The sequence below is a fragment of the Erpetoichthys calabaricus genome, chromosome 13 (genome assembly GCF_900747795.2).
Source record: "Erpetoichthys calabaricus chromosome 13, fErpCal1.3, whole genome shotgun sequence".
NCBI lineage: Eukaryota > Metazoa > Chordata > Cladistia > Polypteriformes > Polypteridae > Erpetoichthys > Erpetoichthys calabaricus.
The window spans coordinates 38371579-38398623 of record NC_041406.2 but is presented as its reverse complement, the minus strand read 5'-3'; the positions used below and the strand labels follow the sequence as shown (position 1 = coordinate 38398623).

The 27045-nt window shown below is 38.8% G+C and overlaps 1 protein-coding gene and 1 pseudogene across 4 annotated transcripts in view; both read right to left on the bottom strand.

Annotated features, from left to right (window-relative positions):
• The window catches only part of elmo1 (engulfment and cell motility 1 (ced-12 homolog, C. elegans)), a 516270-nt gene that overhangs the window by 336376 nt on the left and 152849 nt on the right, over positions 1–27045 (bottom strand). For all 4 annotated transcript variants that reach the window (XM_051935959.1, XM_028818136.2, XM_028818137.2 and 1 more), the window contains exon 3: positions 4493–4644. In XM_051935959.1, coding sequence (XP_051791919.1) covers positions 4493–4570 — 78 coding nt within the window. In that variant the 5' untranslated portion in view covers positions 4571–4644. The remainder of the gene's footprint in view (positions 1–4492; positions 4645–27045) is intronic.
• LOC114664117 (uncharacterized) lies at positions 7302–8743 on the bottom strand (annotated as a pseudogene).

Here is a 27045-nt window from a genome sequence, read left to right as displayed (position 1 = left end):
TAGAAAACACTATGAAGGTGACAGTGCTGAGACTGCAAGTAAAATGAAGAAGAAATGTTCACTTCTGCAAAATGTGTGTAGACTGTCAGACTGTATGAACACCCATAAATTTACCCATCAGCACACCAGACACCGAGAACCCCCCATAGTTTATAACTTGATGTTTCTGAATTTGGCAAGCAACACAAACTGCAACAATGTCAAAGATGATTAAATAGCAGAGTTTGGTGGCAAATTCTGAACACTGATAGATTAATACTGATCCCAAAAAGCAATACCTGTTATTTCTGTGTTAAGTATAATAATGCTAAATTGTTAATACATTAAGGGTGGCAATGGCATTGCTGCAGTCTCACAGCTCTAGGGAACAGCTTTCTATTCCTGTCTCAGTTACTATATGTATGGTGCAGTAATGGGACAAGCACTGTTACTTTGGGAGGAGCAGGACTCATACAGACATCTAATTAGAATTAAGCTAGAAGCTGAGAAGGAAATGAGGGGACAGCAAGCTAACCAGAAGAATACCCCCTTCTCCAAAGCAAGAGTAACGGAAACAATCTAAAGCTCAGCATAATACAGCTGGGATGAGAATTGTCACTTCTATATATAAGGTCATGAATCCCTCCTGGAATAGAGTCTTAACTCTGTAGCTGACAAATGTTGCATCTCCCAGAAACAGACAAATTTAAAAATTCTGAATTATTATTCATAACTAGGGTTAAGATGCAGCAACAGCATCCGTGCCAGTAAGTAAAAGTAAAGAAGAAGACAATTACTTGATAAAGGTCTCAATTTACCAGTCCATCTATATCAATAATCTCACCTAAATCAGCTGTGTCTGCAGCTAAAAAAAATGAGACCGGGTTTCAGATAATCACTCCTGAGTGAGTCCACGTAATGGACTCGATCTTTCTAATCGGGTGAGGATCCCTAGAATCCTCATGCTCAAGGATGCTCTTCAGGTAGAGTGAAGTGCTTTGGACATCTAGTGAGAGTTCATCCTGAGTGCTACCAATGGGAATTGTACTAAGCATGTTAGGAGCATTTGTAAGAATAAGACTGGGAAACACTGGAAAAACTCAGTTTTCAGAAACCCCAGGAGTTTGTAGGCATTCCACAGGAAGAACTGCAGACTGTTTCAATTGATAGGAAAGTATGTCCTGTATGTCTTGTGTCTTTGCTTTAAATCAAGACCTGACTGAGCACATTCATTGTGAAACCTGCATGTTTTCCCCATGTGGCTGAGATGGACTATGTTAATATGTAAGGTTGATTTCTCCCTTACTCTTGGCTCTACAGGAAAAACACTGCCTCCTTATAGCCAAATAGTAGAAAAACAAGTTTTGTTACACTTTAAGTATAAATAGAATATATATATATATAATTTAGGACATACAATATATATTGTAAATACAGTATACAGTCATATAAAAAAGTTTGGGAACTCCTCTTAATTCTTGGATTTTTGTTTATCATTGGCTGAGCTTCAAAGTAGCAACTTCCTTTTAATATATAACATGCCTTATGGAAACAGTAGTATTTCAGCAATGACATTAAGTTTATTGGATTAACAGAAAATATGCAATATGCATCATAACAAAATTAGACAGGTGCAACAGAGATATTGCATTAATACTTAGCTGAGCCTCCTTTTTGCAAATATAACAGCCTCTAGATGCCTCCTTTGTCTCATCAGTCCAAAGCACTTTGCTGCAAAATGAATCTGGCTCATCTAAATGAGCATTTGCATACAACAAGCGACTCTGTTTGTAGCGTGGGTGCAGAAAGGGCTTCTTTCTCATCACCCTGCCATACAGATGTTCTTTGTGCAAATTGCGCTGAATTGTAGAACCATGTACAGATATACCATCTGCAGCAAGATGTTCTTGCAGGTCTTTTGGCAATGATCTGTGGGTTGTCTGTAACCATTCTCACAATCCTGCTCATATGCCGCTCCTGTATTTTTCTTGGCCTGCCAGACCTGCTGGGTTTAACAGCAACTGTGCCTGTGGCCTTCCATTTCCTGATTACATTCCTTACAATTGAAACTGACAGTTTAAACCTCTGAGATAGCTTTTTGTAGCCTTCCCCTAAACCATGATACCGAACAATCTTTGTTTTCAGATCTTTTGAGAGTTGCTTTGAGAATCCCAAGCTGTCACTCTTCAGAGGAGAGTCAAAGGGAAGCACAACTTGCAATTGACCACCTTAAATACCTTTTCTCATGATTGGACACACCTATCTATGAAGTTCAATGCTTAATGACCTAATCCAACCAATTTGGTGTTGCAAGTAATCAGTATTGAGCAGTTACATGCATTCAAATCAACAAAATTACAAGGGCACCCAAATTTTTTGCAAAGCCAGTTTTTCACATTTGATTTAATTTCATACAAGTAAATACTGCTTCACTAAAAATATTTGATCAGAAAACACCCCAGTACTCAGATGTTCCTAGGAAATGAAAGACATACTTTTTGTTGAAAGTAGAGTAAATTATTATGCAGGCTGAGGGGGATTCCCAAACTTTTTCATATGACTGTATCTGTTTTGCAAACTAAGGACCTCATTTCAACCCTCAGATTTTTTTCACCAATCAAACGAAAACGGCTGAGCTGATGTTCTTGAAATTGTTTGTGCATATTACTGTTGATACCACTTAAAACAAAAATGGACATATCTCACACCAGTGCTTCAATGGAAATAATGGTGGGTTTGGCTTTGGTGTGGAAGGGTATCAAAAACAGTGCATCACTCAAAACGGCTTTGTCCACTTTCACAAAATTTTGTATTTACATTATTGTTCAAGTATATTAAAATTTTAGAATTTTGCTGGGAAGTCAAACCTGAAACGATGTATTACCCCAAAACATCTGAGTGTATTTTCATGAATTTTTGCCTATATATTACAGTGTAAATGCCACACGGGTTGGAAGGGCATCCCAACCAGAGATGGGGATGGTTCCTTACCCAGACAGAAGGCTCCAAACAGACAGATGGGAATTCCGACCAAGAGAAAGAAAGGAGCGAGACCTGGAAGTGACGGCTGGAGGAGATGGACGGACAGCCCACCGAAGTGGAAGATATTGCTGTGGACTTTTTATTCCTCCAGAACAAGAGATGGCAGCAGCCCTCTGTATTGGCACCCATTTGGGAACCAGTAGGGAATGCTGGGAGATGTAGTCCATCAATACATCCCTGCTGGGGACCACGAGTGCCACAAGGGGGCACTGACGGGAAATCCTATCCCTAAAATGGGACTTTCATATGACCTGGAAGTCCATCCATCAGGCAGTGGTCCTGGGAGCAGAAGTACTCCCGGGTCCTTAATGAATGGGACCTCACTCCCTTCTCCAGGTGAGTCGGAGCTGGAAGGATGAAGAGCAGCACTCAGCTAGAGAAGGGCAGTGTGGTGGTCAGAGAGAGTATTGTGGAAGGAGAAGAGATTATTGTGGAGAGAGAGAGAGAAAATCCTATGCATTTTGTTACTTTTGAAGGAATTTGGTTAATAAACCATCCTTTATTTGAACCCGGGACTCTTTGTGTGTTCGTGTTGGGGTTTGGGATAGGCTGACACCCCAGTTTCTATCACAATAGTTAACCCAACTTAATATACAGACTTTACGGTGGGTTTAGTAAGTGAAATTTTGGTTTGTGGTCGAACTGTTTCCAAAAGGGAATTTATTTAGAGACCACACCTCACTTTATTCCATCCCAGGCAACGTAGGGTACCCCTGCCAGCACATAATAAAAATAAAAACTTACTCCAGCAATAATATAACAACAATAAGAGCAGCGCTGCAGCACAGCGGTTAATGATATGACCTTATAGCTCCAGAGCCCTGGGTTAATAATCCAGACCCAGCAATATCTGTTAGTTTGCATATTCTCAAGAGTAAATATGCCCTGCAAAGTCACCTGTTCAAGAACTCATTACTGTCTTATGCCTGATGGTGCCAAGATAGCATCAGACCCACCAAGACCTCATAGTGGAATAAGCATTTCAAATAAGTAAGTAAGTAAATAAATAAGTAAAAATAACAACAATGGAAAACCCCTGAAGACACAGTGATGAGGTCATGACAGCACTTTAGTTTTTTTTTCCTCAAAATTAAGGTTTGAACATGAATTACTACTGGTAAAAAGTTCTTTTTAAAAGAATTTAAGCATAGAGATGTCATGAAGAAATAATTAAGTAACCTTTATGAGCATCACTGTTATCTTCTACAAACAGCCAAAATACATAAAGTGAATTAATTTCAATAAAATGTCATTGCATAAACACAAAGCATATACTGATTATGTTGATTTTGAAGCTTTAAAATACAAATTATTTTTCACAAGTATAATTACACTGGCAGACAAGGTCTGTCTATATTTATTTGCTTATATTTTATCCTTACAAAGAAAAACAGAATTCTCTGCAGAAGCTTTGTAGTTCTTAAGTTTAGCCACTGAAGAAAAAAGAAATTAGATGTATTGGTTCACTCACCTGATCAATTTCCATTAGTCGGGGAAACTCTTTTGGCCATTCAATGGCCACCTTCACAATATCTGAAGGTGGTGGCATCCTGGCTCTGAGTGTGCTTTCCAAAGGAAGCTAAGCAGTCTTTACACCGACGTTTGGCCCAGTTTCATCCACGTCTACAGGGAAGCACAAAAATAGCTCAACTTTAACAGCATGAAAAGCAAATGTAATTTAGGCAAAATGGAAGGCCAAATGCTTTTTTTTTTATATTTTACCATTTTTAACACCTTTGAAAATGACAACTGTTATCCTTTTGAATATTTTACATTCATAGTTCTTAACATACTATACTTTAACCTGTTCCTTAATTACACTGATTCATATGCGATTAAAAAAACCCAGGCAACTCTGACATAATTTATGCATCCACCATCACCTTATGACATGTGACATACATGAATTCATGTTATTAATGGCTAGTAATTCAGCTTTTTACAGTCCAGTTGCAGAGTAGGAATAATTTAGATACAAGAACGCTTTTAGTGGAGAGGCAAAAGAGAAATGATCAGGAATAAAATAATAAACATTTGAAACATACCTTAGAAAATTAATACGCTACAAAATTATATCAAGACTTATATTATCAGGACAGTATAATGCCACAAAGGAATTAAATGTTGCCTACAACCTGTTAGCCTCAGGTTTAACTCCAGGAGTGCCTTCTGTGTGGAATGTGCATATTTCTTTTGTATTCTTAGGGTGTAACATCTGGGTCTCTAGTAACCTCCAGATCTTCATATTAACACTCTGCGAAAGACCTTCCATGAATCTGAACTAATTAAGTAGCTACAGAAAATCTTGGTGAAAGAACACACTGTGCCATTGTGCGCTCACAAAAAGTATTTTGTAAATTGTATTTTTCCTATCAGGATGTGTTTCCATATGTAGAACAAATCACAATGCAATAAATGTCTGGGACATTATTACGCAGTGCTTCTACCGTATTAGTATTAAATTGTAAACAAAGCATCTGCTTACAACAACAATCTATACTAGCCAACCCGCGGCATAGCATATGCCGCATAATTATTTATTGATGGGTGAACACTTCCTGAAAGACGCAGTTGTCCAAATGGGGTGGGTTTGAGGATACGACTGTGAGTGAATGAAAAGATGGAACTCTGGAGAGAGCAACATACAATTGTCCGCGACTGAAAACTGGTTTTGGCAGCTACAGGCATATCTTTTTGTAAGTTTGGCCCTGTGCCTTATTAATTGTCATTGCAAAGGCCAATCTAACAGGAAATTGTCTGCATGTAAAAGTAAAAGGCAAATTTGAATCTGATGGGGTCAGGGAAATCAGGGGAATATGGACAGTTTGTGAGGTAGCAGCTGCGATAGTCTTACACTGCAGTACATTGCAGTGAATGCTGGAAACAGAAAGTCTAGTGCCATTACAGAGACCTTTTGCTGGCAGGAGGTTTCTGAGAAGCATGATGACTGAACCAATTTTGAGTTTATGCAGAGGCATGCCAGTGGGAGTAAGACTATTAAGAAATTCTTTGGGGAATGAAAGTTGATCTGCAGGGTCATCTGTGACGATGGAGTCAACGTTGGTGAAAGTCACTTCGTTGGTAGATATAAGTTTCAGCACTTGTTCATTAAGGTGAAGCAAGTCTTCGTTGGTGACGCTTAATATAGCTCACGTACTGAGTTGTTCCAGAGTGACAGTTGAGAAGTCAGTGTCACCCACGTTGAACGGGATCAGAAATAAAAGGAAAACAATGTGAGGGCAATGTCACAGGTATTCCGTTTTTCCTGTCTCCAACATCAAGGAGCCATTTTGCGAAATGTTGTTCTTCAAGAAGAGCTCTCATATTTGTCGTCAGTGTAAGAACATGTATGTGACACCACAAAGGTTTCTTGTTAATGCAACTGGCGACAGTAAGTGCTCGGGAGCCACGCATAATGACGGGGAGAATTTGTCGGAAATCTCCACCCAATAGTATTGTTTTGCCTCCAAATGGCTGCGTGTCACCAGTGAGGTCACGTAATAACCTGTCAACTGCCTGGAATGCGTATGCATGTGTCATTGGCGCCTCGTCCCATATTATCAATTTGGATTGCAGAAGATGTTGAGCGTGTGGCGAGGTAGGTTTGATGTTGCATGTGGAAGTAGTATTCAGCCTCAACGGTATTTTAAAAACGGAATGTGCAGTGGTAACAATGTTGCAGCTATTCCTGTAGATGCTACGGTTGTAGGAATGTCTCCCCTAGCTCTGATGGTATGAATCAGGGCTTTGTAGACAAAGGTTTTCCCTGTTCCTGCAGGACCATCTAAGAAGAAGCATGTTTGTCGGGGATGGGAATCACTGTATGCAGCGTGTAAAACAGTGTCAACAGCATGTTTCTGTTCTGTGTTGAGTTTGTCGTAGTGTTCCATAGCGTGTGAGTGTTCAGCCTGAGCGTCGAAGTTGGGAGATGAATGACACAGTGGAGGAATGTCAGTGGGGAGTAGGTGTAATTTGTGTAAATTGAGGCCATGTGGTTGCAGCATGTCATTAATTTCCGCGAGAGCATATAAGCAAGTGGTGCGTGTGGAATATTTTGTGAGAAAGTCCTCAGAAAGGGAGAGTTTATGTGTGTCCCAAAGGCGTGAAATGTTGTGGGGTTCACCAAAGACACAGACGAAAACGAAAAGTTCTCGCAAGAATGGTGGCATTCGTTTCTGGGATGCCTCTGTAAGAGTATCATGCCATATCTTGTCGTCTTTAAGAAGACCTAATTGTTGGCAAGCTTGTTTGAAAGTGTCACATTCGACGCCGTTGACCGTTTAAAGATGGTGGAAACTTGTGACGCCTACGGAACGGGTAAGGAGAAGTCTGAGGTAATAACGTTTGGTGTCGTTAATGGCAACAACAGGCATTCTACCGATCACTTTTGTACCTCCTCTGATTCTCTTTTTCCATTTTCCAGAGGACTTTTGGAATGTGTAATGTTGGGGAACATCAGTGTAATGTAAATCCACAGCTTCGGGATCTGTCTTGTTGAGTTCAAACCAAGCTAACAGCATAGTGTTTTTGTTGGCTTGTCTTTGTTGCGTTTGTTCCTCGTGACCCTCATGAAAGAAGATGACTTGTTGTTCTGGCAAATTAACTGGTAATCGTGTAATAACATGAGATTTTTCTGAAAGACTATACTCATTCAAACGCCACATAGCCTCAGGAACACTAACATACCTACCGTCAAGGAAAGTCTGTATTTCGTCATGTTGGAAAACACCATTGGCTGGCTCCCTGTGAAGTGCAATGGATACAGCGTCGTGTCCTTTGTAGACATGCTTATATAGATACTTGATACACTGAATGGACGCGCAAAATTCAACGTTAATATGAGCACTGAATTTCTGAGAAAGCCAGGGATTGTAAGGAACTATCCAACGGTTGCCAATATCGTATTTGCCAACAATGGCAGTTCTCCCTTGTCTTCGGCGGTATATGGGGTATCCTTGTGTGTTTTCTTGAGTCTCGGCGTTGAAGTCCTTTGGGAAATTTTTGGTACACATGCCATCTTTCATGCAAGGTGAGTTGGCGTTGAGCGTTCCACTCGGACCATGTACCATGCATTTAGTGACAATTTGGAAAAGTCGAGGGTGTATTTCGGGATTTTGTCTATATCATCCTTGCTCCTTATTTTGGATTATGAGTCAAGTGTAAGTAACATATGGCAATGAGGCAATCCTCGTTTTTGGAATTCAATGACGAAGATGTAAGCAAGAACATTGCCAAAAATATTCTTCTCCAGAATATCTGTTAGGAAATCTCGCAGTTTGATCTGAAAGACGTGAGCAACGATGTCAGGACTGTGTTCTGTTTGCTCATGATGGGAAATGGCGTTAGAGATTTCCGGCCAAGCAGGATTGCAGGTGATGGTTAGGAATAAGTCAGGCTTTCCACATTTGCGGACAATTACCATCGCGTCTTGGTAGTTCTGTTGCATGTACCTTGGACTGCCTTGAAAGGTAGAGGAAAGAATGATCAATTGTCCAGGGTGGAGATTATGGTGTTGTGCTTTCGCAGCGACAGCATCCAGCAGTTCCCTGTATTGCTCTACACACAAATCTTGTTGATGGGACCGTAGGTAATGTAAACGCGCGCCTTCTGTTCTGACATATGCATCAACGATGTATTGCTGGAAGAGTTTGCCACTGGAATGCAAGACACTAAATGAAGATCTCATGGCAAGCCTGTAAGCATAAAATTGGAGCTGCATGACTCGTGTGCTTTTCGCGGTTCGCTTTTCCTCAACATGGGTCAGTTGTATGTGCCAGCCTGGATCTCTGCAAGGGAATAGCAGTGGATAAACCATGGGGTCACAGTTCATATTGAGTACAGAGATACGCGTGTAAGCATCTCCCCTTGGGTATATGCAAATGTCGCATTGTGCTGGAGGTTCCCCGTCTTCACCTACAAAGATCGCAGCAACATCAGTTTGACAGGATGGGGCGTTATACCTTCTCATATCCAGAGTTGGATTTTCCATGAACACCATTCGTACAGCAGCAACAGGGTTACTGTGAGTGATAATGTCATGCATTTGCATGTAAGACTTAGCGAAGGGATTAACCTGTCATATCATTTTGTCTAGTTGCAGCAACAAAATGTCACTGCAAGCGTTGTTACATTCCTTTTGCAAACATTGAGTGGTAGCCTCAGCAGAATCGAAGATATATAGCTGACCGTATCGTGGTGACGTGTCAGGATTGGTATATAAAGGAGAGACCTGGTGATAAATTTGATCGTGGATTTTAAAAGTATACGGTCCATGGCCAGATGGTTGAGCGATGTGGGTGCCCATTGATGTGAAAGCTAAAGCAGAGTTGCATTCCCTGATATGATCACAGTAATTTCGGGACAGCGGGTTCTTGCCAGTCAAGAGGTCTTGTAATAAAAGAGAAGGTTTGGATAGCGGTGGCAAAGACACCTTGCCGGTATGACAACACTTTGTGTAATGTCTGGATGTGTTGACCTCTGATAGCCAATGAAAAGCATTGCAAGAAGTACATAGTGCGGTAGGTAGGCCAATGTTATGTCCTCGGACCGGAATGGCGGTATCCTCTTGAAAAGCAGCGGAAAACTGAATGTGATTACTGTGTCATGTTGGAATGTGTTTTCGTATGTTTGTTGAGAAGAAATGATGTGTGGAATGATTTAGTGCAGTGTTGACACTGAAAGGAATTGGAATGAGTTTGTAAGTGCTTCTTGAGAGCACAAGTTGTTTTGAAGCATTGCTGGCAATGTTGACATTGCATCATTCGTTCAGTGGAGTGTGTTTATAAATGTGCGTTGAGATATCTCTGCCGAACGTTTTGAAACAAATGGTGCATTGAAAGTCCCGTGTGGAATGCGTTTGTTCAGTGGAGTGTGTGTTTAAATGTGCTTTGACATATTTCTGGAGCGTGAAGGTTTTGGAGCAAATGTTGCATTGAAATTCCGGTGTGAAATACGTTTGTAAATGTTTTTCAGGAAGAGGATAGTGGGCAGGTGACGTCACATCAGTGTGGCGATCACGTGGGTGCGTACTCTGTGTGCACATACCGACATTGTCAATAGATGGCACCAGAAGGTCATCAAGTGTGTATTTGAGAGGCAAGAGAACTTCGTAATGCCCATGATCCAAAGGACCGCTAAAGAGCAGGGATATGGAGAGATGTTGGGCTGGATTGTAAACTGAATGGTGATAGTAGCTGGAAGCATTTGGGACATTGCCACAATTTCTGCCTCGCCACCATAAACTCCAGAAGTATTCATGTAGTCAGCGTATTGTTGAGCAGACTGTATGACTATGCTTCTGTGACTAAGAACAACGGACAGCACGTCGCCGAATATTATCCCAATGTTGGCAAACAAAGGTTACAGCCATGTTGCGAAGTTCGAGAGTAACAGTTTCATCGATGACATTTTTCCAGAAAAAACGACTGATAGAAACAAACAGTTACCTGATGCAGGAATTTGTATAACATTGAAAGAAGTGTTGTTTCCATGAAATACATTTGAAGCGGTGGCCATGGTAGGCAAATGAACAGTCAACGTGGCTCACAGCTGCATGTGGACTGTAGCACAGACCAAAGCGAGTGAGGATGTGTTTGGTGAGGTGTTGGGGACGGGCACATGAGCAAGCAGTGCCTCGAGAGCGAGGGTGGACGTGGGAGGAGGGTTAGAGTTGGAGGGCGGGGCTCTGTCGTGCGTTCCCCATGACACGGGAGGAGGGTTAGAGTTGGCGGGAGGGGCTCTGTCGTGCATATCCCATGGGCTTAGAGTTGGCAAATAGAGGCATGTCTTTTTGAAAGCTTGGCCCTGTGCCTTATTAATTGTCATTGCAAAGGCTAATCTAACAGGAAATTGTCTGCATGTAAAAGTAAAAGGCAAATTTGAATCTGATGGGGTCAGGAAATTGTCTGCGTGTAAAAGCAAAAGGCAAATTTGAATCTGATGGGGTCAGGGAAATCCGGGGAAAAGGAACAGTTTGTGAGGTAGCAGCTGTGATAGTTTTACTCTCCAGTACATTGTGGTGAATGCTGGCAACAGTCAGGCGGGCGAGCAAGCCAACAAAAACACTATGCTCTTAGTATAGTATGAATCAGGTTTTTGTAGACAAGGGTTTTCCCTGTTCCTGCAGGACCTTCTAAGAAGAAGCATGTTTGTCGCGGATGGGAATCGCTGTATGCAGCGTGTAAAACAGTTTGCGAGGGTGGACGCGGTCGTGCATATCCCATGATGCAGGAGGAGGGATAAGAGTTGGCGGGTGGGGCTCTGTCGTGCATATCCCATGGGCTTAGAATTGGTGGGCGGGGCTCTATGAGTTGGCGGGCGTGGCTCTGTCGTGCGTATCCCATGGCCTCTGTCTTGCGTGCCATGGTCGGCTGCTTAGTGAATTATATATATATATATATATATATATATATATATATATATATATATGTAGATATATATATATAGATAGATACTGTAAATGGTTCAACCCAATTTTTTTCCCCTCAGTCACATTTCCTATAACTGATGTCTTTCACATGAGTCAGTTAATTCCTATTAGAATCTACACTACTCAAATCTGAATCAAAAATGTATTCACCAGACTTGTGTTTGGGTTACCTGTCAACTGCCTGATATAAAGTTGAATGTTAAACTGTACATGAATGTGTCTGTCAATGAACTGTCTTCCTGCCTGTGCTCAAAATGGCCAGGATAGGCCCCAGCTCCCTATAACCCTGAAATGGAATAAGTAAATTTATTAAATGAATGGGTGATGGGGTTGATCGCCATAAGCTATGGTGCTTGTTCGTTTACAAAAACAAATATTTTAATAGCTTATCATTTCACATTTTGTTTGATGTGATGAAAGTAAAAGAACAGTCAAGGAGACGGTGAAGTGCATCAGGAATAGTAAAGGGGAATTAAAAGATACAGACAATGAAAGAGCAGACACTCTAAATTTGCATGTTTCTGAGGTCTTCACAAGGGAAGAAGTGGATAATCTCCCAGTGGTAAATGGGACTACTAAGGAGGTCCTGAGTGATTTAGAAATTGTAGAGGGAGACGTACTGCTCAGAATAAACAAGCTGAAATCAAACAAATCACCAGGACCACATAATATTTACTCTCAGGTTCTTAAGGAGGCTAGCAAGCACATATATGAAAACCTTTACACATATTTTTAGGAGGTCACTGCACACTGTGGAGATTCCAAAGGACTGTAAAATGGCAAATATGATCTCTTTATATAAAAAGAGCGATGAGGCAAATCCAAGCAACTATAGGTCAGTGAGCTTAACATGCATCCCAGGAAAATTAATGGAAGAAATTAATAAGGATAAGATTGAACGGCACGTGGCAAGTGCAGGAGTTTTTCTGAACAGTCAACATGGGTCCAGAAGACAGAGGTTATGTTTTACTAATATGCTGAAATTCATGAGGAAGCAACAAAAGGATATGATCAAAGTTGAGCATATAATAATATTTATCTTGACTTTCAGAAAGCATTTGATAAGATGCCACATGAGAGGTTGGGCATCAAATTAAAAGAAGTTGGAGTTCAGGGTGATGTTTGTAGATGTTTGCGGAATTGACTCAGACTCAGGAAGCAAAGGGTTATGGTGCAAGGAACCTTATCAGAATTGGTTGATGTTAACAATGGTATTCCACAGGGGTCAGTGCTAGGGCCGCTGTTATTTTTAATATATATAAATGATTTAGATAGAAATACATGTCACAAGTTGGTTGTTTATAGATGATACCAAGATAGGTGGATTGGTAGATAACTTGTAAACCGTAAATTATTACAGAAGGACTTGGACAGCATATAGGCTTGGGCAGAATCGCGACAGATGATTCTTAATGTCAGTAAATGTAAGGTATTACACATACAAAGTAAAAATGTTATGATTGAATACACAATGGGAGGCCTGAAAATCAAGAGTACACCTTATTAGAAGAATTTAGGAGTCGTAGTGGACTCTATTCTATCAACTTCGTGACAGTAGTCAGAAGCCATTAAGAAGGAAAACAGAATGTTAGGTTATAAAGGTCATTGTGTAGAGTATAATTCCAAGGAGGTTCTGCACATTCTTTATAATACACTGGTGAGGCCTCATCTGGAGTACTGTATACAGTTTTGGTCACCAGGCTACAAAAAGGACATAGCAACACAAGAAAAAGTCCAGAGAAGAGCGACTAGCCTCATTACAAGGCTACAGGGGATGAATTATGAAGATTAAGCAAAAGAAGATTAAGATGTGACAGGACTGAAGTGTTTAAAATTATGAAGGGAGTACAGTGGATTGAGACTGTTATCTTAAAATGAGAACATGGGGACACAGTTAGAAACTTAAGGGTAAATTTTGCACAAACATTAGGACGTTTTCCTTTACACAGAGAACCAAAGACACTTGGAATTAGCTACCAAGTAACGTGGCTGACAGTAAGACTTTAGGGACTTTCAAAACTTGACTTGATGTTTTTTAGAAGAATTAAGAGGATAGGATTGGCGTGCTTTGTTGGGATAAATTATGTGTTCTCATCTAGATTATTCTAATGTTCTAAAAGTGCTTAAAAGATGGGTACCTAAAATGTCAACTGTCAACTTAAATGTGCACTGATGATGATTACTGAAGATAAAAGCATGTGCATTCCTTAAGTAAGTTGGTAAAGGGCATATAAAAGTTAAAATATACAGATTCTAAAGCAAGTTAATTGAAGAGGTCAAGTGAAAAAGGAGGTGAAAAAACAAAGTAACATATACTGTAGTAAAAGAAAATAGTACAGTAATAAGGGGGGGCAAAGGAATGATTACAAGCTGGACAATAGTGAGTTGATTGTTCTCTAAATAAAAGCACAGAATGAAGCGTCCCATTCAAAAGACTTTAATGTGGTCTTTCAGGTATTCAAAGCAATATTCTCAACAAGTTAAAATGACAACAGAATCTCAGAGCAACAATCAGAAATGCAATATACTCGGTAGGTTTTCATAACAGTCGATTTTTTATTATGTAATATGTAACAATACACAACGCAATGAAAGATTATCCTACTGGGTGGGATTAGCTTTTCTTAGAAAACATCTAATGCATCTTGGCTGTATTATGGATATTTTATTTAAACAATAAGGCTTAGAGAAGAGAACAAAACTTGTTTCTATCTGCAGCAATGCAACTTTTTCTTCATTTTGTTATCTTGCATAATCATTTAGGATGCTTTAAGGGAGCTACTACAATAGTAATCAGATCACATACATTACAAAAAGGAAAACAGTGTACATTCCTACAGTATGAAAGATAACAATTAGTAGGAACCCATAAAAGCAAAACAATGATAAATTGGGACGTTTGCAGTTTCACAACTGAGCAATAATAAGGAGCATTCTCCTTACCTGGAACTTTTTATTTTAACATTTATAATATTAATTTCTAGAGACATAATGTAAATACCAGATTAAAGAACTTGTCTTGTGTTTACTTTGAAAAACAGAGAAATGTAAATTATCAGTTATACTAAATAAATACTATCGGTAATAACCTTAGGGAAAAGCTACAGTTTGCACAAAAGCACAAGGAGTTATACTGTAGCATTTCCTAGATATCAAACTGCACAACACTGTTTTAACTAGAGAATAAACCGTCATTATACAACCTAGTAAAAGGATATACTAACCACATAACAAATGTAAAAATACACTGCACAAAAAAATTAAGGGAACACTTATCACAGTCTAATACCATATCAGTTAAGCTTCAAGGATATCAATCTGTTCAGTTAGCAAGTATAAGTGATTGCGAATCAACTTTTCATACAATTGCTCTCTCTTATTCCTTCTTGACTTACTCTTCTCTAATTTTGCATTTTGCTAGTGTCCTTGTTATTACTGGTAGCATGAGGCGATACCTGCAGCTGATTTAGGATGCACAGGTAGTCTAGCTCCTCAAGGATGGCACATCCTTGCGTGTCGTCGCAAGAAGGTTTGCTGTGTATCCCAACATAGTTTCAAGAGCACGGAGGAGATACAGGGTCATAGAGGGCATCAACCCAGTAGCAGGACCGATACTTGCTTCTTTGTACAAGAAGGAACAGAAGGAGCAATGGCAGAGCCCTACAGAATGACTTCCAGCTTAGTACTGGTGTGCATGTGACCAAACTGTGAGAAACAGAGTCCATGAGGGTGGCATGAAGGCCCAACATCCTCTAGTGGTATGTGTGCTCACAGCCCATAATTGTGCAGCTCGGCTGGCATTTTCCAGAGAATACCACAATTGCCACCTCTGCCATTGGCACCCACTCATTCTCTTTACAGGTGAGAGCAGGTTCACACTAAGCACATGTGATTGACGTGAAACAGACTTGAGATGCCATGGTGAACTTTATGCAGCCTGCAATATCATCCAGCATGACTGGTTTAGTGGAGGGTCAGTGATGGTCTGTGGAGGCAAATCCTTGGAGGGTCGCGCAGACCTCCACGTGCTAGGCTACAGAACCTGACTGCTGTTAGCTACTGGGATGAACTCTTCAGTGCCATTGTAAGAACTTAAACTGGTGCAGTTGGCCCTGGGTTCCTCCTAGTACAGGACAATGCTTAGCCTCCTGTGGTTCCTAGATGATGAAGGGCATTAATGCCATTAACTGGCCAGCGCATTCCCCAGACCTAACTTAAATTAAGAACCTCAAGAATGTTATGTATTGGTGCATCTGACCTCGCCAAGTAGCATCACAGACTGTCCAGGACCTCAATGATTACCTGATCTGGGTCTGGGAGGAGATCCCCAAGACACCCATTAGATGTTGTTGGGAGTACATACAGACATGTAGGGGCCATATACACTACTGAGTCACATTTTGAGTTGCCGTTATGAAATTCACGCAAGTTAGATCAGACTGTGATTTCAATTTTTGACTTTGACTTTTTGGTGTGATGTAAATCCAGCCCTCAATGGGTTGGTGACTGCGGTTTCCATTGACTGTTGCTACATAATTATGTTCTCAGCGAATTACACAGTATTACTCAGAAAAGATTTACGACTTGAATATTTTTCTTTCATTGAGGTCCAATGTGTGATTTAAGTGTTCCCTTAAATTTTTGTGCAGTCTAGTATACAAGGTAAATTGAAAAAAAAAACAATCTGAGCTGAGCTCTCAAGGCTAGTTAGTATGCTAAGTTAGTGTTTAAGAGAGAGAGTAAATGTGCAATCATACTGAAGAGCAGCAACCAAAAAAATCTGTAGAAGGAAAGACAGTAGTTTAAAAAAAAGATAGAAAACAGATGTGTCCTCAATCTGAATCTATTCAGAGTATTAAAGCCTCAAAAGTTGATCCATGAAACCATGAAAACATGATGGCCAATGAATCTGGATTAATTTTCTTGTACACGGGCAAGAATATACATCTGTAAACAGTATATCTGAATTTATTCTGCAGTTACAGTCATTAGCTATCCTCAATAAAGAAGTGTATCACTGAAGAGGTGGCCATGAATGTCCAACTGTGTGTTTAATAGTATTGTTTTGTATCATTTGGAGTTTGTTTACTTCTCCACACATTTACAGTATCTTACATCATTCTGGGACAAGTTTAATAAGTCTGATCTGCCCGTAACACTACATTTCATAAGTCTACAGGCTCATTGCTAGATAATAATTCTATACCTTTAAAGTATACTATACTGTATAATATTTACAAATAAAAAGTGATATCTTGAACCTCATATTTTAATTTTAAATCCAAAATGAATCAACAAACAATAAAAACATAAAATCTGACTTTAACAGTTATGAAAGAAAATAATGCATTTGGACCTAAATCTATACAGTATTTGCTTTTTGAAAGCATTTTTTGTTTCAGTAAACAAACAGTGTATGAGAGCTACACTTTGGAAAGTTAACAATTTGATGTAAATGAAGTTGTTAAGAGATATGAAAAAGTATTATAAACAAGTAATAAAATGTAGGCATTGTCTAACATTAAGGTACTTTTAAATTTAGTTAGATGGTTTGAAATTTGGAGATTTTTTTAAATTCTAAACAGTTCATCGAATTGTTTGTTATCACAATTTTGTCTATTAGTTTTGAATATACCTCACTGTTACAAAAATGTTTAACAGGGATAATCAAATGATGTAGTAGTGTATACATAAAATTTTAAACAGCATTTTAGAATATCATAAGGCTGAAGTTGCTTTTATAGACAGCATATTCCAACAACGATAAAAAGATTAATGTGTTATTGTTAATTGTTGCTGGATATGGAAGGTCTGTGGCTAATTGTTACTCAAATATGGAAAACATTTTTTAAATACGTAAGGTATCTAATGGAGATTTAAAATCTATTAAAATAACATTGATTAATTAGCTCCTAATTGCCTGACCATTTTACTAGTGCATAATATGATCAATATTTCTACCTGTTACTTATCTCAGCTGCTACTTTCGCTGCTTAATGGAGATACCTGAAACTTAAATATTCTAATTATTCTGAATTATGCAAGATGTTGTCAATGTACTTCACATCTGAATATCTAAAATGGACTACACATCATTACACATGTGCACTATTGTAGACAGTTGCTGTGGTAAGTTAATGACTAGTCAACAAGATCTAAGACTGAAAAGTAAGCAACCTAAGAGATCACGTAAAAATGAGCTAAAATGTCCAACAGTAAAGAAAGCATGTTTTAAGCACTAAAAAGTAATCAGTTGCTTGGAATACAGTGAGAGATACAGAGAGTTACTGTTCATTCTTAATTGTGATTTTTCTAATCAAAAACACAATCTGATTCTACTCAAAAAAAAATCTATTGCAGGTACTAGTGTTCATTCTTCTTTTCATAGTTGGCAAAGTTTCTTATGTGGACCTTTAAATATTAATGGTAACTTGCCTACCATAAGTTATTGTAAAAGCAAGAGACATGTAGAACAACAATTAAAATGAAATACAGTGTAAAAATAATAGCTATGGGGTGACTTTTAACAAAATCTCTTCTGTTTTCAAAGAAATTAAAGCATACTCAGCCAAAATAATCTTAAATAATAATAGAAAATGCCTTAAAATAATAGGGTGCTGCTACATCCCATATCTTTTTAAGTTTTAGATGGTTTGAATAACTTACCATTTAATTTTTTTAAAGTTACATTTCTAAAAAAATTACTAGCATTTGTTTCTTTGTATAGAAAGGGCATCTTCTGAGAAACTGTTCAATGAGGAAAATCTAAGGATAATATTAGAAGGTGGGGTATCAAATGTGGGTGTAACAACAAGAATGAGAAGGGAAGTATTCAAACATGCATTCTAAAGAATGAAGAAGGCAACTGGACTAGATGGGATACTGGCTGAATTATGCAAGAGTCTAGGGGAGGAAGGAATAGATGTGTTATGGGAGGTGATGTCAAAGATTTATTGTAAAAAAAAAAAAAAAAATGCCAGATCAGTGGAGAAACAATGAAATTGTGCCTATATACAGTACAGAATAAGGAGAAGGGAGACATTCCCCATTCATGGAAATTATAGTTGTATAAAGCTGACACACAATGAAAATATAGGAGCGGAAAATGGATAAAAGGTTGAGAAGAGACACAGCAATAGGGGAAGAACAGTTTGGATTTAATTCTGGAAAGAGTACAATAGATGAAAATACAGAGAAGAACAGGCAGACTGCAAAAGATTTAGAGAAGGCATATGATAGAGTTCCTCAGCAAGAAATGTGAAAATATATGAGAGCGAAATAAGTACTGGAAAATAATATAAGGACAAATAAGGAAATGTATAAGGGGTTCTACACACAAGTGAGAAGTGGTGTAGAAATACCAGATGGATTTGCAGTTAAGGTCGGAATACATCAAGCATAGCTCATTAAGCTTCTGTCTTTTCACTCTAGTTATGGATATTACCACCAGAGGAATAGTAGATCAGACCGCATGGTGCATGTTATTTGCAGATGACATTGTGAAATGTGGCACCACCAAGGTTAATATGGAAAAGAAACTGGAGCAGTGGACCTATAGAAGATAAAGGCCTTATGATAAGTAGGAAAAGGACAGAAATCTTAAGGCACAAGAACAAAATGGAGAAGTTAACCTCCAGGGAAAAAAACTTAAAAGGGTGGAAAAGTTACATAAACCAAAGAATGTGATCAGATTGAAAACAATGGAAAAAGGTATGAGGAATGTCATGTCACTGAAGAATCGGTGCAAGAGTTAAAAGTAAACTGTATAAAACAATGGTCAGACCAGGACTGCCATATGAATCACAAACCTAGACAGTTTAAAAGTGCATGAAAGGAAACTGGATGTTACAGGAATGTGGATGTTGAGACAGATTTGTGCAGTTACAAAGCTTGATAAGATCAGGAATGAGAGACTCAGGGGTACAATTAAAGTTGGGGAAATCTCAAAGGAAATACTGGAAATAAGGTTAAAGTGGTATGGACATGTAATGAGAAGAGAGGTTAACAGTATAGGGGCACAAATAATGGATATGGAGATGTCGGGGCAGAGGAGAAGAGGACAATCAAGAAAAAGTGGTGGACTGTGTGAAAGAAGATCTAAGGGAGAGAGGGGTGTCAGGCAAGGGAGAGTACAACAGATGAGCATGGAGGTGGTTAGTCAAATATAACAACCTAAAATGTGTCAAAAAAGTGGAGAAGACCAAATTAAACTATAAACCAAAAAAAGAAAAAATCAAACTACAAAAAATATTGAGTATAATTTATTACAATAGTCATTTTTTAGAAGCTTTGTAAAAATAAAAATGAAACACTTGATGGCTGCTAGTGTTGAATTGGTACTAAAATTCTGATCTCAATACCAGGACCAAAATGGTTCTAAAGCAATAACAGATAACTCTTAAACAAAAAACTCACAGTCTTTACTCCAGACTCCCGGTTGTGGAGTATAATCACTCATCTCCAATCTGCTTCAATCATCCCACATCCAACTGTGCGTCAAAGCAAGGTGGTGGGGTGGGTACCCTGTGAAGTCTTGATCGCCTCAAAATAAGTAGGTATTCTCCGTGATGTCTCACTTGCTTCAGAGCAAAGCCCTCATGAAGTTTACATTGCTTCATAGTAGTCCAGAGGGGGGAATGGTTTTGTTGATTTGGGTGGCGGTGGGGTTTTTCTGTTTTTACAGTTAGGGGGGATTGAGAGGTCACGTCTATGAGAGGTCTTGATCATTTTGAAGCAGGGGGGGGGGGGGGGGGGGGGGGGGTCCACTGTGAATTTTGAACTGCAACAAAGTGATGGATGTGGGTACTTGGGCACTGGTGTAATAATAATAATAAAGTTACATTAATTAAGCGCCTTTCACAAACCCAAGGTCGCTTTACATAAAGAGCAAAAAAAAACATTACACAGATGACAAAAGTTTGCAGAAGAGGAAAGTTTTCAGTTGAGATTTAAAAGTGCAGAAAGAGGAGCAATCTCGCAGAGACTGAGGAACAGAGTTCCAGAGTTGAGGGGGTATAGCATTGAAGGACCTGCCTCCCAAGGTGGAAAAAGTCTGGTGCGTGGGACATTTTATAACTAAAGCACATATGGAAAGTGAACTTCCTAAGGTCACATGGTAAGTAAGAGAGGTGGGTTGACCCAGCAACTTTGTGATTTACATTCAACAGCATAAATAACAAGGCCACACTGTCTGCCCCTTTTCCTTCAAATAAATCAAGAAAATCTACAGACAGACCTTTACATCGAGGCAGTGGTTCTCAAACATTTTTTTTTCTTTTTGCCATATTAATCACATGGTACATATTTAAAGCAGATAATGGGTTCCTACTAACATTTTCAGACACAAAACACATACATTCCATTACAAGGCAGGGAAATCCTGGCCAAAATAGTCATTTATCCATTATATCTAGACATAACTGCATGGCTTTGTATACAAACTTTCCAGCTTTGACACAGTGCAATGCAGGACAAATTTAGTGGCATGATTCTAAAGTGCACCTGAAACTAAACAAAAAAAGGCAAGTTCTATTCACAGTAATTTAACAATATGTTCAAGTGTAGGATTGCTTAAGTGGGTAAAATGCATGATCACATTATAAATGAATTCCTTATTATTTATTAAAGCACTGTGTCAAGCAGTTTAGCTTTCATAAAAGTACAGCTGCCCTAGAAGAGAGGCAGTTTTTTAAGGCCATGTCACATCATATGACTTTTCCATTGGGTTAGTCAGACATCTCCAGCGACTCACTGCAACAAAAGCAAACAGGCTTCATTTTGTCTTAAGTTGTCAGGATGGGCTTGTGTGAATGTGAGGGCTGGCAACCAGTTAGCACTCATCATAAAGAACATCAGAAATGATTTCTCATTTGTTTAGCTAATAACTAAGTTGTTTCAATATTTTATCCAGATTACAGTAATCCCTCGCTATATCACGCTTCGCCTTTCGCGGCTTCACTCTATCACAGATTTTATATGTAAGTATATTTAAATATATATAGCGGATTTTTTGCTGGTTCGCGGATTTCTGCGGACAATGGGTCTTTTAATTTCTGGTACATGCTTCCTCAGTTGGTTTGCCCAGTTGATTTCATACAAGGGATGCTATTGGCAGATGGCTGAGAAGCTACCCAACTTACTTTTCTCTCTCTCTCTCTTGCTCTGACATTCTCTGCTCCTGACGGAGGGGGTGTGAGCAGGGGGGCTGTTCGCACACCTTGACGATACGGACGCTCGTCTAAAAATGTTGAAAGATTACCTTCACGTTGCTCCCTTCTGTGCAGTTGCTTCTTGAAGCGACATGCTGCACGGTGCTTCGCATACTTAAAAGTTCGAAGGGCACGTATTGATTTTTGATTGTTTGTTTTTATCTGTCTCTCTCTCTCTGACATTCTCTGCTCCTGATGGAGGGGGTGTGAGCTGCTGCCTTCATTGCAACTGCTTTATATGGTGGTGCTTCACATACTTAAAAGCCAAACAGCCCTATTGATTTGTTTGCTTTTCTCTCTCTCTCTGACATTCTCTGCTCCTGACGCGCACTCCCTTTGAAGAGGAAGATATGTTTGCATTCTTTTAATTGTGAGACGGAACTGTCATCTCTGTCTTGTCATGGAGCACAGTTTAAACTTTTGAAAAAGAGACAAATGTTTGTTTGCAGTGTTTGAATAAAGTTCCTGTCTCTCTACAACTTCCTGTGTTTCTGTGCAAATCTGTGACCCAAGCATGACAATATAAAAATAACCATATAAACATATGGTTTCTACTTCGCTGATTTTCACCCTTTCGCGGGGGGTTCTGGAACGCAACCCCCGCGATCGAGGAGGGATTACTGTATACTTAAAGGATGTCAATGTTTCTGCTTCAAATACATATCCTGGTAGTTTGTTTCAGATTACTACAACTCTGAGTAAAAAGTGCTTCATGACTTCAGCACTAAATGGTCTTTCCCTTAATCTCCACTGGTGTCTTTCAGGATGTGATGTATGCTTAAGTTAAAAGAATTCTGCTGGATCTACTTTATCAACTCCTTTGAGAATTCTAAAGACCTGAATCCGGTCTCCAGGCAGTCTGAACTGATCAGGATTAAACATGTTTACTTCTCTGAGTCTGTCGAAATAGAACATATCCTTAAATCTTGGGATACAATTGGCTGCTCTCCTCTGAACAGCTTTCCTTGCTGATCACCGTGCTTTCTTGTAGCGTGGTGACCAGAACTGCACACAGTACTCTGGATGTGGTTTTATATAGTCTGAGCATAACATCCATCGGTTCATATTCAGTAGTTTTTTTTTTTCAAAATAACCTATAATTGTATTTGCCTTTTTAAGAGCTCTGCACAAGGCTTAGATAATGTATATGTGTCAACATAAACCATTAATACCTTTTCACAGGTTGCTCATGCTCTGTTGTCTTGCATCTTGTATTTACATTTGACAAAGTAATTCCTATAAAAATTATTATAATTACCAACTATAAGTTTTAAAAAAAAATAAAGAAATTTTTGCAATAAACAGCTCCCATATCTGGAAGAGCTGCAAGTACATAAAAATATCGGAGCTACTATCAATAGCAATATCTTCTTAACTTCATGAATTACCAGCTCTTGCAGAAATTTATATGTCATATAGAGGATCAACATATAACTGTTAAGTCTTTATTACATGGTATGTCAATTTATGTATTTACTCTCACTGTTAAACAGGGTGGCATTTTTCTGTCTGGTTTTGTTTCCCCATGCATTAGTTATGAAAAAAGTGGGAAGAAGAAAATGAGGAAACCGTACTACCACATAAGCTACTCTCAAAGCCATCTGTAATGCTGATGTGGACAACCAGAAGATTGTATTACACACATTACTGATATAATCCGGCTCACTGAAATGATACCAATGTGTAGTTCATGGCTAATGAATGGTGTTTTAAAATAACTACTTTTATTATACACCTATGATAACCCTTAATTAAACCTGTGAATTTGCTTTTTCATTGTGATCTATTGATTTCTTTTTTAACTCATTCATTCATTCATTCATTCATATTTTTAATACCTTTAATGTCAATTTAAATAAATAATATGAAAACAACCCACCATTCAAAGAACATGAGTGAATTTTTACTCTAGTGGCACTTTTCAAATACATAATAGCATCACTTTACTTTTTTTATTCTTTCCATTTTAAAAGTTTCAAGTATAATGAGATTAGTCTCATTATCTAAAATGTTTCTTCTCAACTAATCTACATCTCAATCATTCATATTACATATTATTTAACTTGATTTAAACATCTTAGATTTATGAGCAGACTGCCTTGAGCCAGTGTTCTGCATTAAATCGTAAAATCATTAAAAAAAAAATATAGAAAATCATTTATTATGATTCTTCACGTTGAGCAAAGAAAGGGGTAACAAAGCATGCTGAGTCTGATAAAGTTGAAACTGAACCACCCAGTTTATTAATATAAACATATACAGTAATAAAACTAGACAGCCTGCCTAACTAAAAAAACACTGTCATTATAAGAACACAGTCAATACATACTTAATAATGAAGTAGATCTCTGTAAGCTCAAAACTATTTTACCCATGATAATAAAAAGAATTAAATCACATGTGTCATAATGTATTGTATTATCATTTTTGATTACTCTGTAATGCAACCTTTATTAAGCCTATCCATAAAAGTTACAATGTAAAATAATGGTGCAGTTATTCACTGACACATAATGAAATTAGACTGCTGACCACAATGTAACTGCAGTCAGTTAATACTGTTGTACAAGATCTGTATTTTTATGTGGTATTGTGAGCCTTGGCATTTTATACTGATGACATTTTTGTGCTTTGTGGTGTGTTCAGCTTCTTGTTCTATATAATAATGTGTAGATGGCTGTTATTATTTTTAATATCAATGCAAAAGCAAAGCTACAGTTTCAGTCCAGCACAGCTGAAATTTAAGTGATCTACCCAAAGGAAGCAATATAAAAACACTTCTAAAGCTAATATGAACAGTGTCCTTAATATTGTTATATTCAAAAGATAGTGCACTTTACTTTACTTTACTATAACACATCTAAATCATCATTGGTTTTAAAAGTAACATATTTACTTCAGTGGAGATCACCTGTCTGAAGCCAAGAGACTTCAACCGATTGTACTATAAATGCACCTGAATCCGGAAAGTCCAGCTTGTGATGATTCAGTATGGTGGCCTAACCTACACAATGAAGACAAAAGAACACTCCAAAGCAATTCTTTGAAAGGTGACTGAATAGCATAACTGAGGGAATGAAAATAATAATAAGTCACTGAATATGCCATGTAGTACAATTAAATTAATCATTTAGAAATTGAAAGATTATGCAATAGTTGTAGTTATGCCTAGTGCAGACCATCCACAAAAACTGAGTGATCGTGCATGAAGACTAGTGAGGGAGGCCAACAAGAAACAAATGAGAACTCTGATGGACTGACAAGCTACAGTTGCTTAGACAGAAGACTGTGCACATACAAATCAGGGGCTTCACTAGTTGCAGCTCTACAAGAGTGTCAAAGAAAAGAAAACTAATTGCAAAAAGATGACCCAAAGGCACATGGGAGACTCTGAAGTCAGCTGGAAGAAAGGCAACAACTACAAACAAAAACCCAAAGCTATACAGGAATGGCTTGCAAACAAAAATGTTATATCATTTAGAGGCCAGCCGGAGTCCAAATCTCAATCTAAATAAGTATTTGTTGTTAGACTTGAAAAAGGCTGTTCACTCAAGACAAATCTTCAGCAGTTTTTTTTTTAGCAAAGAACAATGAGACAAAATGTAGTGTCCAGATGAGGCTGCTGGAGGCATGTGCACGCAGACTGAAGGACGAGATGGCTGCCAAAGGTTCAACTAATAAATACTGACTTGAAGGAGGTCAATAAACACTTATACAACTAATTATTTTGTTTCTATTGCTGCAATTAATTAACATAACTTTGCAGAGATCTGCTTTCACTTTGATATTAAAGAGCTTTTTCTTTGAATCAGTGTCAAAAAAGTCAAATGAAATTCCCTGCAATATAATGTTGTTTTATAATAAAATGTGAAAACTTCCTAGGGGTTAAAATTTTTTAAAGGCACTGTACAGTTTAGCCAAACTATGCTGTTAAGATTATTTCCATGCCCTATACAATACCAAAAATCTATTGCTGCTCACTCCTTATTGATATTTAGCATTTAAACAGGGGGTACCCCACTCTGCAAATAATTGGATTATATGAAAAAATTAAGAGGAATACAATTAACATGAATAAAATAAATGTCCTTGTTTTGTTGTTCTCTGTTAATGACAAGTATGTTCTGAGATATTTTACAGGTAAGGAAGTCAAATGTTTTGGGGTAAGGTTGTTATACCAAGTCCTCATGGCACTGTTGAGTGGCACCATGTTGCATAGTGATTAGCACATGTAAATATGAATTTCATTGTGCTTGGGTAATAAGGATAATATAATATACTGTGTGGGTGTGGGTGTGTGTGCATGTGTGTGGGTGTGTGTGGGTGTGTGCATGTGTGTGTATATATACTGCTCAAAAATTGTATAGTATAGCATCAAGTCAATGAAACTTCTCGGATATTGACCTGGTCAGTTAAGTACCAAAGGGGGTTGTTAACCAGTTTCAGCTGCTTTGGTGTTAATGAAATTAATAACATGTGCATTAGAGGGGCAGCAATGAGATGACCCCCAAAACAGGAATGGTTTAACAGGTGGAGGCCACTGACATTTTTCCCTCCTCATCTGTTTTTCACTAGTTTTGCATTTGGCTACGGTCAGTGTCACTACTTGTAGCATGAGGCGATACCTGGAACCTACAGAGGTTGCACAGGTAGTCCAACTTCTCCAGGATGGCACATCAATATGTGCCATCGCCAGAAGGTTTGCTGTATCTCCCAGCACAGTCTCAAGGGCATGGAGGAGATTCCAGGAGACAGGCAGCTACTCTAGGAGAGCTGGACAGGGCTGTAGAAGGTCCGTAACCCATCAGCAGGACCGGTATCTGCTTCTCTGGGCAAGGAGGAACAGGATGAGCACTGCCAGAGCCCCTACAAAATTACCACCAGCAGGCCACTGGTGTGAATGTCTCTGACAGAACAATCAGAAACAGACTTCATGAGAGGGTGGCCCGAGGGCCTGGCGTCCTCTTGTGGGCGCTGTGCTCACTGCCTGACACCGTGGTGATCAATTGCCATTTGCCACAGAATACCAGAATTGGCAGATCCACCACTGGCACCCTGTGCTTTTCACAGATGAGAGCAGGTTCACCCTGAGCACATGTGACAGATGTAAAAGGGTCTGGAGAAGCAGTGGAGAACATTATTCTGCCTGTAACATTGTTCAGCATGACCGGTTTGGTGGTGGGTCAGTGATGGTCTGGGAAAGCATATCCATGGAGGAACGCACAGACCTCTACAGGCCAGACAACAGCACATTGACTGCCATTACGTATTGGGATGAAATCCTTGGACCCACTGTAAGAGCCTATGCTGGTACAGTGGGTCCTAGGTTCCTCCTAGTGCACGACAATGCCCGGCATCATGTGGCGAAAGTATGCAGGCAGTTCCTGG